Below are 17094 nucleotides of genomic sequence, written 5' to 3' on the forward strand. Positions count from 1 at the left end.
TTGGTTCTTCATAATTTTGTGTAATGTATGATACGGTTTGATTTCGATAAACCAATGAATGCAAGCGAAGAGTCCGACTATTTTGATTTGTTAATCTACATTGACCCACAATAATGTATAACAATGCTTTCCCTTATTTAGAAAACATATTTATCTTCCCATCAAGGAAAGTCAGATGGTAACGGGATGGTGAACATGCATCAGTGTCCCAGCCTGACTTGGACCAGAGATGTCGTTTCATGGTTAGATCCATGATTTGAAAGAAACAATACACAGGTGTTAAGGACACCCTGTAGGATATAAGGTTTTGCTTCTATCATTGACATTTCACTTGAATAATTAAGGATCTCACCTGTCAAGTCATTTTTAGTTGTATGAAGGCTACTTTTATAATAAAGAATCTACATGTGTAGTTTGAACACTTATGACCTAGTGTTTGACCAAATATTTAGTAATGCTTACTCCATTTTACAAAACCAAAAAGAGACAAATGCTGAAGGTTCAATGTTTTGCAGAACTGCCCAAAGTTGTAAATGCTCCATTTCAGAGTTGGTGTATGTAATGAGTTTAGCCAGCGTCCTTCACACAGCAGGTGATAAGTATTTTAGGAAACGACATGATGGAACTTTACCTTTGACTGAAATACATTTTTGAAAATACAACCCTTTTAAAAGCTTGTTCACACAAGGAAAGCTAGTGTGAATACAAAATGTTCAAAATCTACTAAGAAATGGTTGAGCAATGATGCCACCATGTGGACACAAAGCCACACTATGACCACACTTCAAATGCCAAACATGAATTGAATTGATAAATGTATGAATTTAAAGAGTGCACTTTAAGTTAATCATTTGTCAGCACAACTGTTCTGTTTAAATTAAACCCCGAGCCTGTTCTTCAGGTTTCAGGCTCAAAAATGACATTCCCAGAACGAATGACTATATCTTCCCTTCTAAAAGGGTTAAATTAATAATCTTTTTTCTCAAAGTAATGATAAACCTGTCAGCTGGATGTAGAAGAGTCAGATTCAATATAGATATTTTTTATTTTAAAGAAAATTCAGATTGAACATGGTAAAAAACTGTAAATTATAGTGTCCGTCCAAAATATATTTTGTACTTATAGTGAAAACTAACCTTGGATGATGGGTTAGTAGACTAAAAGCTTTAGGAATCCAAAGTACAGCATATAATAAGTACCCTGTATCAAGATTGATGCAAAACAAGTGATATTTGACCTTTAGAGATTTATCAAAAAAAAACCTCTTCTGGGGCCATTTGGGTGGATTTTTCATATATCTGGCTCCCCCTGCTGGATTTTGACATGTGACATCTCTTTCTAACCGTCAGAGCCAATGGAATCGAGGGGAACTCCCACATAGTCCTTATTTGGTCATGTGTGTGTTAGACTGCCGCATAGCCTAGATCGGAAGCAGCAGCCACTCTGGTGGCTACCATTAGCAGCTAACTTTTGCACTCCGATTTTTGCATAAAAATGGAATTATAAATAAGACAAATTATTGCCCAGAAACTTTTTTCTCGTTTTAATGCCATTGAACACGTCTTTTGATCAGATTGACAGCTATGGTGAGACGATCTCCCTAGAAGCTCCGTAACGGTACGTGTTGTGATGTCTGTGTTTGCTTCCCCGGTCGCAAGTTCGGATCACTCAGTGATGATACTATATACCTAAATAATCTGTGGAACCTCAGCTTTAATCGGATATCTTGTATGTGCAGCTACGATAAGTAATTAGGGTACTTTTATCTTGAGTTCTGTGCCAATGTCCGTTAGCATTTTTCGCTAAGGGGTCATTTAGATACTTCTTATAAGACTTGTGTTTTGGAAAAAATGGTTTATATCGTCAGTTAGCTGAGATTATTTCCGTTAATCTGGTATAACACATTAATAGGTTCTTAAATATTAAGATCCCCTGAGACACTGTCGTGACAAAACAACCCAGGGTCCACGCCGGCGGGGACCTTGGGGCTTAACAGGTTAAATTAAATGTAATTTTCTCAATATGGACTGTTCACACATTCACAAACCAAATGAGACTTCTTGAAGAGCCTAGATTAAAGTAGTTGAAGGTTAACAAAAGCAAAAACTGGAAAGCGTCTCCGTTTAAAACTTTTATTAGAAATGTTTAAGTAAGGTAGTGTGGGGGAGGAAAAGGAGGCTGCATGTGTATTGGCAAGTGAACATGGGGATGAAAAGGAGAATGGGGTGCTGGAGTGGGCGGGGGATCTGGTTTCACAGTGGTAGCTGGAGTGGTTGGATATTGGCGATAGGGAAGGATCATAGGGTAAAGATGATAGTAAGGCAAAGATGGTGGAAGCTGCGATGAGGGATTTTTAGCCTTTGGTTTAGTTGTAGTTGGTGTTGTTGCCGCAGTAGGTTTTGGCTTTGTAGCTGGATAAAGAGGATTAAAGGGAGGATACATCGGCATATATTGTGGAAACGGCATCTGAGCGTATTGAGGCATCCGAGGGTTTTGAGGCATCAGATGGTATTGAGGCATCAGAGCGTAGTGAGGCATCAGAGCGTAGTGAGGCATCAGAAGCAGTGCAGGAATTTTAGGACTTTGAGTCGCCTTTGCAGTTGTAGGCCGTGTGGTCGTTGCCTCGGGCATCTTAGGGTTTTGAAGAATCTGAGGGTGTTTAGGAATCTCAGGGAAATTAGGCATCTGAGGGTTCTGAGGCATCTGAGGGTTCTGAGGCATCTGAGGGTTCTGAGGCATCTGAGGGTTCTGAGGGTTCTGAGGGTTCTGAGGCATATGAGGGTTCTGAGGCATATGAGGGTTCTGAGGCATATGAGGGTTCTGAGGCATATGAGGGTTCTGAGGCATATGAGGGTTCTGAGGCATATGAGGGTTCTGAGGCATATGAGGGTTCTGAGGCATATGAGGGTTCTGAGGCATATGAGGGAATTGAGGCATATGAGGGTTCTGAGGCATATGAGGGTTCTGAGGCATATGAGGGTTCTGAGGCATATGAGGGTTCTGAGGCATATGAGGGTTCTGAGGCATATGAGGGTTCTGAGGCATCTGGGGGTTCTGAGGGTTCTGATGGAATTGAGGGTTCTGAGGCATATGAGGGTTCTGAGGCATATGAGGGTTCTGAGGCATATGAGGGTTCTGAGGCATATGAGGGTTCTGAGGCATATGAGGGAATTGAGGCATATGAGGGTTCTGAGGCATATGAGGGTTCTGAGGCATATGAGGGTTCTGAGGCATATGAGGGTTCTGAGGCATATGAGGGTTCTGAGGCATATGAGGGTTCTGAGGCATATGAGGGTTCTGAGGCATATGAGGGTTCTGAGGCATATGAGGGTTCTGAGGCATCTGAGGCTTTTGAGGGAATTGAGGCATCTGAACTACAGGGGGATTGGGGGAAGTCGTTATGGAAGCAGGAGGTGCCGCAGGTTTGGAACACCAGAGAGAGACTGGAATTCCTTGCCAACGCATCAGGAGTACATAACTTCCACCCTTTGGGAGAAAAAAATACAATTAGAAACAGCAAGGAATCACACAAACCTGTCAATGTTACAATCCGACTGTACAAGGCAAAAGATGAATCTCATGCTATATTTTCTAAATAGATCATCATGATGCAACATATTTGAATGTCGGTCCCCATCCAAAAAACATAGTTAATCAGTACATTTGAAAGCAAGCGAAAAACAACTCGCATTTGAAAAGCTGAAAACACATTTTCGCTTGAGATCAATATGATGCAGATTAAACATTTAATTGTTTTGACTCTCGTTAAACCATTCATAATTATACAAATTCACAGCACTAGCCATCGAATTTTTAGACTCACTTCCTCACTCTTTAAATCAGTTTCACATTACCTCTTGAACCATGTTGCAGCCATCATAGGGAACCAACATGACAAGTGCAGGAGAGTTCCTCTGCACGCTGTAGCCACAGGTAGACGGGACCTGGGACAGAGGCATTGGAGGTGCATTTCCTGTGGGATAAAAAGGTTCAGTGTCTATATCATTGGTAGAGATAAATCAAGTCTACATTTAGGATATTATGGCTATTGATTTACCTTGTTCTACCGCAAATTGTGAAATTCCTGATCCCACCGCTCTGAACTTCAACTGGCCCGAACCACACTGCAGTGAGGGCGACATGCTCTTCCATGACGAGTCTTTGGGACTGGCGACTTGTGTTGGGCTCATCCAGCCTGAAGGCGAATATAATATATATATTTTATTTTTTTCAATAGTTTGTACTTTAAAGAGAAGCAAAGCAATTCAAGCAAAACAACAAACCCTTCAATACGTAATCAAAATATTTTTACCTGCAGCGTCTGCTTGATAAGCACCTTCATCCTCCTCATAAGCGTTTGAGGATGACTTCTTGGTCCCGTCTGTGACTTGAGAATCAAGTCCTGACCCTTTTTGAAAAGTTCTCCCGAAAACAATTGTCCCCTCTTGGAACCCATTTGTTGTATCGGCATCTTCTCTCCCTTCTCGTCTTTCTGTTTTCTTCAAACGATAACAGTCTATAGTTTGCGCAAAATAACACGTCAGAATAACAGCTGCAGCCAGGTAAACACCAGCGCCTTTTCTCTTGCGTATCATCCTGTTGCACATGACTGCTGGTAATGTGAGGAGATCAGATAACTTTCTTTGGCACAACTATTTGAGCATCAGCAGGTGCTGTGACAACAACTCCAGCTGTGATAGGTGCTCATAGGATTCTCATTCTGTAAAATCTAACTCACTGCAGGTGGAGAGCACTTGGCAATGAAGCCTTTTAATAGTGGAACATATTACCACCAGGAAGCCAATCAACAAGGCAGGTGCAGCCTCAGCTAATGCTTGCACCTGTGTTCAATTAGCTTGCAACAGGTGGGCCTCGTTAAGACTTGTCTAACGTCTACAAAGTAAGTATATTGATCATGTAGATCGGGGGTGCCCAATACATCGATCGCAAAGGTAGTGTGGGTAGATTGCATGGCATTGAAGCGCAAATGCGGCGCAACTTTATGCGCTTAAGAGGCGCTATTGGTGTAGCGCTCCTTAATTGCTAACCTATTATATTTAAAAGATGTTCTCACCTTAAGTATTCTTAATATAAGACATTCCCCATTGTTATTTTCCCGGACTTGACAGGAAACGGGAAAACTCGAAAAATGAATTATTTCCCCCAAATCTTTATTCACGAAGCGGTATACAAGTTGTATTCAAAAGCATACAAACAGCTTTGCACAAGCTTGAGAATGCAAAGCCCATTAAGTCCTTTCAGAGTTCAAATAAAAATATCCCCCGATTGTTGGTTCTTCATAATTTTGTGTAATGTATGATACGGTTTGATTTCGATAAACCAATGAATGCAAGCGAAGAGTCCGACTATTTTGATTTGTTAATCTACATTGACCCACAATAATGTATAGCAATGCTTTCCCTTATTTAGAAAACATATTTATCTTCACATCAAGGAAAGTCAGATGGTAACGGGATGGTGAACATGCATCAGTGTCCCAGCCTGACTTGGACCAGAGATGTCGTTTCATGGTTAGATCCATGATTTGAAAGAAACAATACACAGGTGTTAAGGACACCCTACACCAATAGCGCCTCTTAAGCGCATAAAGTTGCGCCGCATTTGCGCTTCAATGCCAAATATATACCACGACACAGAGTATAGTACTATAATAGTATAATATATATATAGTGTAATATAATAGTGGAAACAGTCTTACATGAATGAGTGGACGAACGTCTCAACTCGAGGCGGAGGGAATGAACAATGTTTGAACTAAAATTGCCGCTCGGCAATACCGGGTCAGAGCACGGCATAACCGGGCAGCGACAGCAGTGACGCTGCCCTCTAGTGGCCGGCGATAAACTCTTCAATGAAAAGAAATGCATAAATAAAATGCAAGTATTACAAATAACTTATATAAATATGTGAATAAAAAAGATGAATGCGAATAAAAATAAATGCGGAAATATATAGGAATACAAAAGCAAAAATGGAACATTCCAAATCGAATTCTTTAAGATACGTTATGGCTATAAAAACTAGTGACTGGCACAGCGTGTAAACCTACCTGTCTGTCTCTGCATGCTGTCTCCTGCCGGGGCCCATCCTGCACTGCGGGGCCGCTGTTCAGGGGTTTAACAGCAGCAACAGCAGAGCGCTGCGCCCCCCTTCTCTTCTGGCCTGGTTTCAGCTGCACTGCAGGCTTCATGACAGACGGCTTCACATTCAGCTTTGGCCTCACTGAAAGGGAGAAAAAAGTTGAAATGATTAATATACATACTTCCAGTCACAGTGCTTTCCACCTGTGCAGAGGATCTGCCACACACATGTTCTTGTCTACGAACCCTGTTTGAGGTCCAGCTATTCCGTGACCAAACCACCAGATCCCTTAAAATCCCATACCACAATTAAGCTGTCATGTCTAACCCCGGGATTCCACCGGGTCCGTCTGCACCTCCTCCAGTGTCAAACCCCACCGGGCGCGTTTCAGAAGCGGAGCGTCTTGCGTGCCGGCTCGCAGTTTTCGTTGATTTGGGCATATTTCCTGGACAAGCTACTTTGTAAAGACAAAGTTAAACTGTGGGGTTTTCTCCGGAAGTTTTTCCTTATACGATGTGAGGGTCTAAGGACAGAGAGTGTCGTATTGTCATACTGATATTCTGTACAAACTGTGAAGTCCACTGAGACAAATGTAACATTTGTGATATTGGGCTATATAAATAAACATTGATTGATTGATCAGGTAAAGGTAACAAAAAACATTTAATGAACAACCAGGAGGAAAACTCAGCTTTCTAACTTCACACCTTCAGTGGAAGAAAACACCCACATGTTAGGTTAGCATAGCTACACGAAAGCTCACAAACACTGTTTGAAGCGCTGCACATATAAACTACAGTTACATACGGCAACATATAGACATTAACTGCAAACAAGTTTGGCTTGTGTGAAGTGTAACATTAAACAATCTATTAACATATCAAATACAACATTTATGACACCACTGTTCCACTTACTACTCCTCAGTGGGACCTGAAGCTAACTGAGGAAATAGCGCGAGTCTGCAGAAATGTGCAGGTGCCAATAGTACCAAAATAAAACGTAAAAAAATCTAAAAAATAAAGTGACAGTGACAAGTTTTACAAGAAAGTATGGACCTAAATGATTTTACTGAAATATAAACAAGTGAAGTTATACATCGGTTACATCTGCTCATTACAGGAAAGTGCTCGACATCATCAAGCACATCCTGGACAAGAAAGGCTTCAAAGTATTGAGATTGGACAATAATTCAGCTTGCAGAGAGAGAGAGGCTAATCACCAAGAATTAAAAAAAACGTAAATACAGTGGTATAATTGCACAAGTGGTGATAGGATGATATGGTGATACACACTCTTGTACAGTAGATGGTGGTATGCACCTTAAAGTTGTTTGCAATCAGCCAAAAAGTGAGAGAAGAAGAAGAAGCCGATTCCGAGCTGTCCGATTTCAGGCGAGCTTTTTGAGACCTCCCTCGGCTGCAATCGGCTATTCTCGTCTACTTTCGAGGCGAGCCGCAGCTCGTCTCAAACAAGCCTACTGGCTCGCTTTTGCAAGAACACTGAAGTATGTAAGTATTAAATAATAATAATTATTAATATTATTTTTTGTTTATTTTATTTTATCATGTATTTAATTATTTATTTGCTTTCATTTTGATTTGATTTGTTCACGCTATATTTATGTTATGCACTATTACACCAAAGAAAATGAAAGTTTTTTTTTTCTATTTTGAAACTATTGCTGACTTTATTTTTTATTTGATTTTAATGCTATTTTATATGAATATTCTATTGAAAAATAAGCCTTTTTTTAATTGAAAAGTCTAGTTTCAATGCTTTCCTATGTGACCCAGAAACTCCAATCAATGAAATCAATGCAGCATTGAGTTTCTATACACTAACCAAGTAGAACAACAAACCTCTTTTTATTGACTTTTTCTCGTTTATATGAATATCTTTAGACATATTTAACTTTTTCTATATTGAAACTCTAATTTATTTTATGATATCAAATATTTGTTTGAGTTTGTTCCCCAGGGGGCTGGCCTCTGTCCTCTCCCCGGTCACCGCCCCTTCCTCCCGGCAGAGGCTTTTCAAACCCTGCTATATCCAGTCCATGGATGAAGCGAGCTCAGAAATCCAGCTCCACTCTGAGCTTTTTTCTGTGGATAAAACGACTGAAACAAGCCTCAAGAACCCGGCGCCATCTTTAAACTAACGGCTGGTTGATCATATCTTCCTGGAGAGGATTATAACCGCGATTAAACAGGAACAATGTTGTAAAAGTTATTTTAAAAACGCGTTTAAAGTCAGCAAAAATCATCAAAAAATCTGTTGGAAAAGGAGCCAACTGTCGTCCAACTTCTGAGACTGTGGTGAGTGTTTTTATTTAACTTTAATGTTTTTTCATGGTTTTAATAAAAAAAAATTGGGTGATTTTGGAGCGAGACCTAACCGTTTCCTCCCAAATTAGCTGCATTAGCATAGCATCACTTTCAATGGAAATACTCATTCACTTTTGTATGCCTGTTAAAGCTAGTTAACGGGTTAACAAGACAATAACTGACTTTAAATGTAGTTAAACTGCACTCCACTCCACTTCAGGCATTTATAAGTGTTCCCAAAAAGACACATTTAGTCATATTATATAAATAAACCTCAATTTAATTGTATTATTTAATTTATTCATATATATTCATTGTAGGCTACTACGTTTTTTTTATTTCTCTTGTATAGCCTATTCATAGTTGGTGTAAATACTTGTCCTTAGTTTTATTTTTTTATGTTAAATCTTTTATAATCTGTATATTTTTTTCCTTCCCTTAAAACGTATTTTCTTATGTTGTGTTTATCTTTGCACCACCATACACAAAAGCAGATTATTTGTATGTGTAAATCTGACAATGAACTGGATTCTGATTCTGATATCTGGTCATTTTTAACTTAAATTTGGTCTTTCTTGACGTTTTTAAATACACTTTTCCTGTTAACATTATCAACAGCTGTCTTGTGAATCCCTAAAAGTTTTTTATAAATCACATGTGGCATTGACATTTTTTTATTTTACACTTAGACATTTTTTCTCAGATGCAAAAGAAAACACTGGAATTTCACCAAAACAATTGTTTTTACGGTTTGAATTTGACTTTATTCTACTCGAAAAAGGACTCGAAACAATTAATAGTCAAATGCAATCTTAATAGTTTTGATATATTAATATTTTCAGCCCTGCAGGAAACTTCCTTTTGTCCCAAAGTCATCATCTCCTCTCTCCAAAATGTTAAGAACTCTTTGCAAAATGCTTGTCCTTGACCAAAACAAACAAACAAAAAAGCTTCATCTGTAATCAACATGCCAAGTACTTTTAATGCATTTCTGATATCTTTTGCTGTTCTTTGCAAAGGCACACTATCAAACAACTGTATTAACTTATTTGCAAATTGCATTTTTACAAAGAAACTGATGCAATCTAGATGATGTCTGCAGTTATTTGCCCATGCATGTTTCACTGGGTGGTTGTTTGAGAAAATAGTTTTTATTTTACCATATTGACATCTGTTGGAGATAATTAGCAGTGTCTGTGTGAGGGATTAACCTCCTTATAGTGACCTCTACTCGAGTGATTATTGGGCTGCAGGCAGCAGCTGTGAAACTTTTTTATTAAAAATATCCTTTTATAAGATCAGGTCAGTAGTGACATTTAAAAAATCACAATACTTATTTTCCCTGCATTTGTTTGTTTGTTTTTGACCTGTGTTTTATAGAATCTGCCATGCAGCTGAGCGGTGATATTCTCACTTTTCATCGGCCTCTCAGACGTGCAGATGCAGAATACTGATGCGGTTTTTGTCTCTATTGTTGACGTTGAATGGGAACTCCAAGTGTGTGTGAGTGTGTGTGTGTGTGAGTGAGTGAGTGTGTGTGTGTGTGGGGGGGGGGAGAGACACCTGGCTTAGAGCAGCTGGAGAACCACGGTCAGGACTCTTTTGTGGAGACATTTCTACAGACACTACTGAAAAGATCAACTCATGATATATAACCGCAGATCCTTATGAAAGTCCTAGAACATCCTGAATTCATTGAGCAAAATATAAGGCTTTTAAATGGCATTAAAATGTCACAAATCTATCTTTTATAAGTGTCAAAAGAAAATGACAGGTGTTCTAATTTGTTCAGCTTTGCACCATTTACCGGTAACGTTACATTCATTAAGCTTCAGGTGGTTGAGCAGTTGTGGGGAATGTCATTGCTTGAATAAGTCAGACTTCATCTTTTCTTTTGATGATGTCTTGCATTCATCTCTATATACATGGCTTTAATATTTCTTTTTGATTTCAAACTTGTTTGTGGTGCCACAAAAGGGCCTTAATTACTCCCCGGTAAATGGTCCGTACTGTTTTAAATAGCAGCTCTGAGGGTTAGGGCAGTTATTTCGCCCTATTTCTGAGATTAAAGTCAACATTTTTGAGAATAAAAGCCAGAATCTGAAGTCACTTTAGGTCAGATCTCAATTTTTTCTTTTCACATGTGGCCCTAGTCCTCTTCCGTACAGCGATGATGCATCTGAATATTATTTAATAACCCTGCCCCTGTAACTGATGCTGTCAGATTGGAAATATTTGGCTCAAGGATTTTTATTTATTTATTGTAACCTTCTTTATTAATTCCTGGCGGCTTTTTTTGTTCAGTGTCGCTCTGCTGTCTTTGACCTTGGTCTTTATCATCAGTCTGGAGTATTTAAAGGAGCATTTAGTCCCAAAACGGCTGCTTCTTATCAGTTTATTATCCTTAACTTAAAGGTCCCATGTCATGGCCACTTCTACTGATCATAATTCCATTGTTGAGGTCTACTAGAATAGATTTACATTGTTCAATGTTCCAAACTCACATTTGTTTCTCATACAGCATCTCTGTATAGTCTGTGTATTCACTCTCTGTCCTACACGCCTTGTTGGAGCTCCTGCCCCCCCTTCTCCCTCCCCCTCCCCCTCCCTATGAGCCCAGTGTGCTCTGAAGTGTGTGTATGTGTTACAATGGTATTTCTTAGCAACCAGAAAAGGACACCAGTAATGACAAACAGATGAGAATGCTGCATGGGCTCTGGGTGCCGTGATGGCGGGACGTTGCGGGGCTCGCTGCTGTGAGGAGGGGACAGTGTGAGCTCTATTACTGGTGTCGTTTCCTGGTTGCTGCGTGGGGTCTGCGAGACTCAGCCTGAGCACACACTCGTGAGTGTGTGGCGAACTGTGAGTGGAGATCCACGGAGCCGAGGCTGAGAAAAGATAACGTGTGTGTCGGCGAAACTCGGCGGAGTAGCGCTGCTGGTAAATTGCTAACTTACTTCCGGGTTTTTGGACGCGTCACTGTGGCACTCTATAACGGGAAAAGCATGAGCATGGGACCTTTTAAGAATTGAGTCTCCTCCTAGTCTCTTTACACCCTTCCTTTTTATGTTATCTATATATATTTGCAAATTGCAGGAGTTAATATAAATGTATATTTTTCTTATTTGAAGATTTGCGTTCCAGAATGTTTATATATTCTAAAGAAATCAAAAATATACTCTACAAATCATTATAATAGTTAAGTAGAGAATACAAAATAAAAATAAGGAAAGATTTTGTAAAATATATTTCTTGATTCTTGTAATACCGAACTGAAATCAGTGCTGAGGGATAAGTCAATATTATAATGATAATTTTTCTAGTTAGATTTTGTAAATCATTATATAAGATATTAGTCTTTTCCCTGTTTTTAAAGACAGCATTTAAGAATGGTTATTTTCTGAAATGTACAGACTAACCCTTAACCAAATTAATCAATACATCCACATTACTGATAATTATTAATCACAAATCTCAGTGTAACCCATATGAAATATAGGGCTACTATATATGTCATTGAGATGTTTGAATACATGTTGTTTCTGCACGGAGCACTCTAGAAAGTACACCCAGGGTAATGAGTGGCGCGAATCACTCCGCCTCTCTCTCTCTTTTCCCCTGTGAACATCCTGAAGACGCAGACACAGAAGTTGAGCAGCTCCTAGTGTGGTGTGCATAATAGCATTTTAAAAAGTGTGTATTTGTACTCTTAACTATATTAGTTAACAAACTCTAACCTGCAAGAACCCCTGTGTGAATCCGAACTAGAAGACGGCAGCCAGTGTTGTCTTATAAGTGTGGAAACTCCGGTTGTTTTTTGTATTGATGTCAGCAAGCCAGATCCAATCTGACTTGGGATTGATGGCGAGCCAAGCCCGGTGACTCTGTGAGCGGTTGTTGGAAGCGGTGTGGCCTACCGTTGGACCTGCCTACAGAGGACGTTGATTTGAAGAATCCTGCTGAATTCACACGGATTTCCAGATAAGAACCAGTACACCATTAGCTCTACCCGGGTAGAAGAGCCATAGCAACACACACACACACACACACACACACACACACACACACACACACACACACACACACACACACACACACACACACACACACACACACTCACACTCACACTCACACTCACAACTGAACTGATTTGAATTCTCTTAATCAAAAGGGAAGAGACTATTTTTATTTGTGTGTTAAAGAGCTCTATTTTATATTGTTGGCACAATTTAATGTAAATGTTATTGAACATTGTTGGCAATACAATTGTAAAATCTTCAACTAAAATCGAACTCTTCCCAGAGTTATTCACGGCACACCACTATTCGAACCTAGGTAGATGTTAGTGCATCTGTTCTTGGTGTGAGAGAGGACTAGAGGTGCTACATCAATATTAATATGTGTGTTATTGATCCAATATTAAACCCTCCTGTACAATAACAAGGTTTTTGCTCCAATATATCATGTTATTTTCTCCATATAGCCTAGCCCTAACTAAAATGTATTTTAAAGTACATCAAACTGTGTACGGTTAAAGGTGAATTTGCATACCACTTGTGCCAAATATAGACCTGATGATCCCATCTAAAGTCGGTAAAGGAGAGTCATACTCAGCTTGACTTCGGTCAGTCTCTCTGGTGGTGTAAGAGTTTTAATGGGATTATCCAAAGCCTGCACCGCGGCTCTGAGTCTGGAGCTCAGTGTCCAGCAGAGTTTACAGAGGAGCTGTTAGCATCACAGACTGAGAGATAGATGTTTCCACGCTCTCTGTGAGTATATCTAACACTGATAGGATAGATGTTAAAGGTGGTATAGATAGAGGTGATTGATTCATGTAAGAAGTTCGATTTGTTTGTCTGCTAACATCGATTCCCTTCCAAGAATAGCTCTTCAAAAGCAGCTTTTTTCTTTTTACTGATGGACAGTTAACCTACTCACAAAGTCAAAATGTATTGTGTAATTTGTGTTGAAAATCACACAAAATACCATTTTTTTTCAACTATTTTGTGTGCAATTTGTTTTTTAGATTGGCAAGTTTGCAGCTAGCCTAAGCTGAGCAGTTTTATTCATGCAACAGGGAATACATGGTTTCCATCCGGCGTTAATGATCTCGTCTCCCATTAATGCATGGACCTTGTTCAATATGACAATATGACCGTTTGGCAATTTAAATGGGAAATTTAATTAAAGGTAACCTATTATGCAAAATCCACTTCTTCATGTCTCTTCTACATCAACATGTGTCCCCTCTTCTTCATGTCTCTTCTACATCAACATGTGTCCCCTCTGTGGAAAGAGACTCTGAAAGTTTCAGGAACAAAGATTCTCTCTCTTTTTCTCCTGATCCATTTCTATAAAAACCTGTCTGAAAATGAGCTGATCAGATTTTGGCCACTTTATGATGTCATAACGATGTTTTGGCTTGTGTAACCATTAGCCAATCAGCAACCAAGGTAACCCCCCCCCCCCACCTAAAGTAACAGACAGAGAATCAGCCCTGTTTCCAAAGTGCTGATTCTCTGTCTGTTACTTTAGATGAAAATAAGGAGCCCCTCCCCACGCCCCTCTGAGAGACATTTGGTTAAGAAGAACACAATGGTGCTCTAGGAGGAGATTCAGGTGATAAGGAGGGGGGGTCACCTTGGTTAGTGAGGGGATTATGGGTAATGCTGCAATGATCTGTTTGGTGTTTGGAGCCAAACACTTCAGAGACATGTTTTGTATATATCTGAGACCTGTAATATGTTGATGAAAAACAGACCTTTTAAGGCTAGTTTGTAGCAAGCATAAGCCAGGCAATTTGGTTTGGATAACCGGTATCAATTAATATTTTGTTTGCTTTGTTGTTCTGGCTCATCCCTCTGGATACACAGATCAGCTGAAATGTAATAAAGCGTGATTAATAACCAGAATGTTCCTGCTTCTCTCTCAGGGCAGGCTTCTGTCCTGTGGGATGGATGAGGTCCAGGAGCAGGATGAGTATGAGGAGCGTCTGAAGGAGGTGTTTCACAGTTTCGATGCGAGCGGCTGTGGTTTTCTGAATCCGGAGGAACTTTCTGAACTGTGCTGCTCTCTGCAGCTGGAGGAAGCTGTGCTGCATTCACTGCTGCAGAGACCCCAACAACACACCGACAGGGTCAGTTCACTCCTCTGATAAGCGTTGTTGTTTTATTCCTACAGGAAGAGCTGCTGCTACAGTTTCCACCTTGTTTAAAGAGTCCTCTCCTGCTGATGTTCAGGTGTATATCAGTATGTAGTGTTTCTACTTTAAAGAGTCCTATCCTGCTGATGTTCAGGTGTATATCAGTATGTAGTGTCTCTACTTTAAAGAGTCCTCTCCTGCTGATGTTCAGGTGTATATCAGTATGTAGTGTTTCTACTTTAAAGAGTCCTATCCTGCTGATGTTCAGGTGTATATCAGTATGTAGTGTCTCTACTTTAAAGAGTCCTCTCCTGCTGATGTTCAGGTGTATATCAGTATGTAGTGTCTCTACTTTAAAGAGTCCTCTCCTGCTGATGTTCAGGTGTATATCAGTATGTAGTGTCTCTACTTTAAAGAGTCCTCTCCTGCTGATGTTCAGTTGTATATCAGTATGTAGTGTCTCTACTTTAAAGAGTCCTCTCCTGCTGATGTTCAGGTGTATATCAGTATGTAGTGTCTCTACTTTAAAGAGTCCTCTCCTGCTGATGTTCAGGTGTATATCAGTATGTAGTGTCTCTACTTTAAAGAGTCCTCTCCTGCTGATGTTCAGCTGTATATCAGTATGTAGTGTCTCTACTTTAAAGAGTCCTCTCCTGCTGATGTTCAGGTGTATATCAGTATGTAGTGTCTCTACTTTAAAGAGTCCTCTCCTGCTGATGTTCAGGTGTATATCAGTATGTAGTGTCTCTACTTTAAAGAGTCCTCTCCTGCTGATGTTCAGGTGTATATCAGTATGTAGTGTCTCTACTTTAAAGAGTCCTCTCCTGCTGATGTTCAGGTGTATATCAGTATGTAGTGTCTCTACTTTAAAGAGTCCTCTCCTGCTGATGTTCAGGTGTATATCAGTATGTAGTGTCTCTACTTTAAAGAGTCCTCTCCTGCTGATGTTCAGGTGTATATCAGTATGTAGTGTCTCTACTTTAAAGAGTCCTCTCCTGCTGATGTTCAGCTGTATATCAGTATGTAGTGTCTCTACTTTAAAGAGTCCTCTCCTGCTGATGTTCAGGTGTATATCAGTATGTAGTGTCTCTACTTTAAAGAGTCCTCTCCTGCTGATGTTCAGGTGCATATCAGTATGTAGTGTCTCTACTTTAAAGAGTCCTCTCCTGCTGATGTTCAGGTGTATATCAGTATGTAGTGTCTCTACTTTAAAAAGTCCTCTCCTGCTGATGTTCAGGTGTATATCAGTATGTAGTGTCTCTACTTTAAAGAGGTGTGTGTGTGTGTGTGTGTGTGTGTGTGTGTGTGTGTGTGTGTGTGTGTGTGTGTGTGTGTGTGTGTGTGTGTGTGTGTGTGTGTGTGTGTGTGTGTGTGTGTGTGTGTGTGTGTGTGTGTGTGTGTGTGTGTGTGTGTGTGTGTGTGTGTGTGTGTGTGTGTGTGTGTGTGTGTGTGTGTGTGTGTGTGTGTGTGTGTGTGTGTGTAGGATCAGCAGCTGGTGGATGTTGCAGAGCTGAATTACATCCCGTCTCAGGAATCTCATGAACGTCTGCTTCACATTTCTGACATCTCTCACTCGTTATGTTTTCTTTTCTTGTTGCAGGTCGACTTTGACCAATTCAAGAATGCTCTGATTTTAGTTTTATCATCAACTTTGGAGCCAGCCCCATCAGAACAGGAGACTCCGTCTAAACCAGGTGAAGATTCTCATGTTGCACGTTTTAAAGAAGTCACACACACAGTTCCTAAAAAGTCTGAATAGGCATTCATTTATTTACAGAATTTGGTGTTAAACTGTTCTGAACCTGGGGCATTTGCTTATTGCTTTTGAGTCTGAAGGAAAAAAGGCAAAACATAGCAAGAAATTAGAAATACTGCATAATAATAATATACTATATAATCTCCCCTTTCTTCTTATTAAATAGAAAAGTACAAGTGTACAGCTTTTGAATCCTTATGAATAAACAAAATACATTCTCAAAATATCAAGAAATGTAATATTCTTACACCTATTCTCCTCTTTTGACACAACATTACATCTGTAAACCTTTTGAGTTCATGTTAGTTTCTCTCAAAGAAAAGGGAACATGTAGGTTAGAAGATTCTGGAGTTACCACTTTTAGAGAAGTTGTCACTTTTGGAGAAGTAGCTGCTAAATGCCGCGGCACATATTAGTCATAAATAATAGAATGAAGGTCCTCGACAAAGTGAACAAACAAGATATAATTAGAACAAGGATATGCTACATGATAAAACCTGGTTATAAAACTGAATAGGTTAGAAGTGCAACCAATGATGTACAAATTAAGAATAAAATATGTAAAAAAAAATAGGAATAAAACATTTAAATAATTTGGAATAAAACAAGTACAAAATATGAAAGATTGTCAGTTTATTAAAGGAAGTTCTGAATAAGTACATTTTGATTTAATAACATACTTGTTGTTGAGTAAGGCTTTACTACGACATTTTGCACCGGTGTTATACACATAATCATGACTTGGCGTATTTGTCTTTAAAGTGCCT

The 17094-nt window shown here is 39.6% G+C and overlaps 2 protein-coding genes across 6 annotated transcripts in view; one reads left to right on the forward strand and one right to left on the reverse strand.

The window, feature by feature from the left end:
- Positions 1 to 2118: 2118 nt before the first annotated feature.
- LOC307047293 (uncharacterized protein) lies at positions 2119 to 4681 on the reverse strand. Its single transcript, XM_079694204.1, has 4 exons — positions 4313 to 4681; positions 4058 to 4195; positions 3855 to 3973; positions 2119 to 3486 (listed from the first exon to the last, which is right to left on the reverse strand). The coding sequence occupies exons 1-4, from the start codon at positions 4605 to 4607 to the stop codon at positions 2146 to 2148; spliced, it is 1893 nt and encodes a 630-aa protein (XP_079550330.1). The 5' UTR covers positions 4608 to 4681; the 3' UTR covers positions 2119 to 2145.
- A 3429-nt stretch (positions 4682 to 8110) lies between these two features.
- The window catches only part of nin (ninein (GSK3B interacting protein)), a 48605-nt gene continuing 39621 nt past the window's right edge, over positions 8111 to 17094 (forward strand). For 3 of the 5 annotated variants that reach the window (XR_013810382.1, XM_079694173.1, XM_079694174.1), the window contains exons 1-3: positions 8112 to 8420; positions 14362 to 14565; positions 16172 to 16265. Coding sequence is in view for 4 of the 5 variants with exons in the window: in XM_079694173.1 (XP_079550299.1) it covers positions 14383 to 14565; positions 16172 to 16265 (277 nt within the window). In the remaining variant the exon portion in view is untranslated. Of the gene's footprint in view, positions 8421 to 14361; positions 14566 to 16171; positions 16266 to 17094 lie in introns of all 5 variants that reach the window. The other 2 variants (XM_079694175.1, XM_079694176.1) reach the window with 2 other exon arrangements.

The sequence above is a fragment of the Notothenia rossii genome, assembly GCF_949606895.1.
Source record: "Notothenia rossii genome assembly, chromosome: 7".
Taxonomy (NCBI): domain Eukaryota; kingdom Metazoa; phylum Chordata; class Actinopteri; order Perciformes; family Nototheniidae; genus Notothenia; species Notothenia rossii.

Excerpts from the sequence above, each read along its gene's own strand:
- LOC307047293 (XM_079694204.1), bottom strand. The coding sequence starts at position 4,607 with ATGTGCAACAGGATGATACGCAAGAGAAAAGGCGCTGGTGTTTACCTG. Across the intron at positions 3,974-4,057 it reads ACAATTTGCGGTAGAACAAG|GAAATGCACCTCCAATGCCT; the intron begins GTAAATCAATAG and ends TTTATCCCACAG. Across the intron at positions 3,487-3,854 it reads GCTGCAACATGGTTCAAGAG|GGTGGAAGTTATGTACTCCT; the intron begins GTAATGTGAAAC and ends TTTCTCCCAAAG.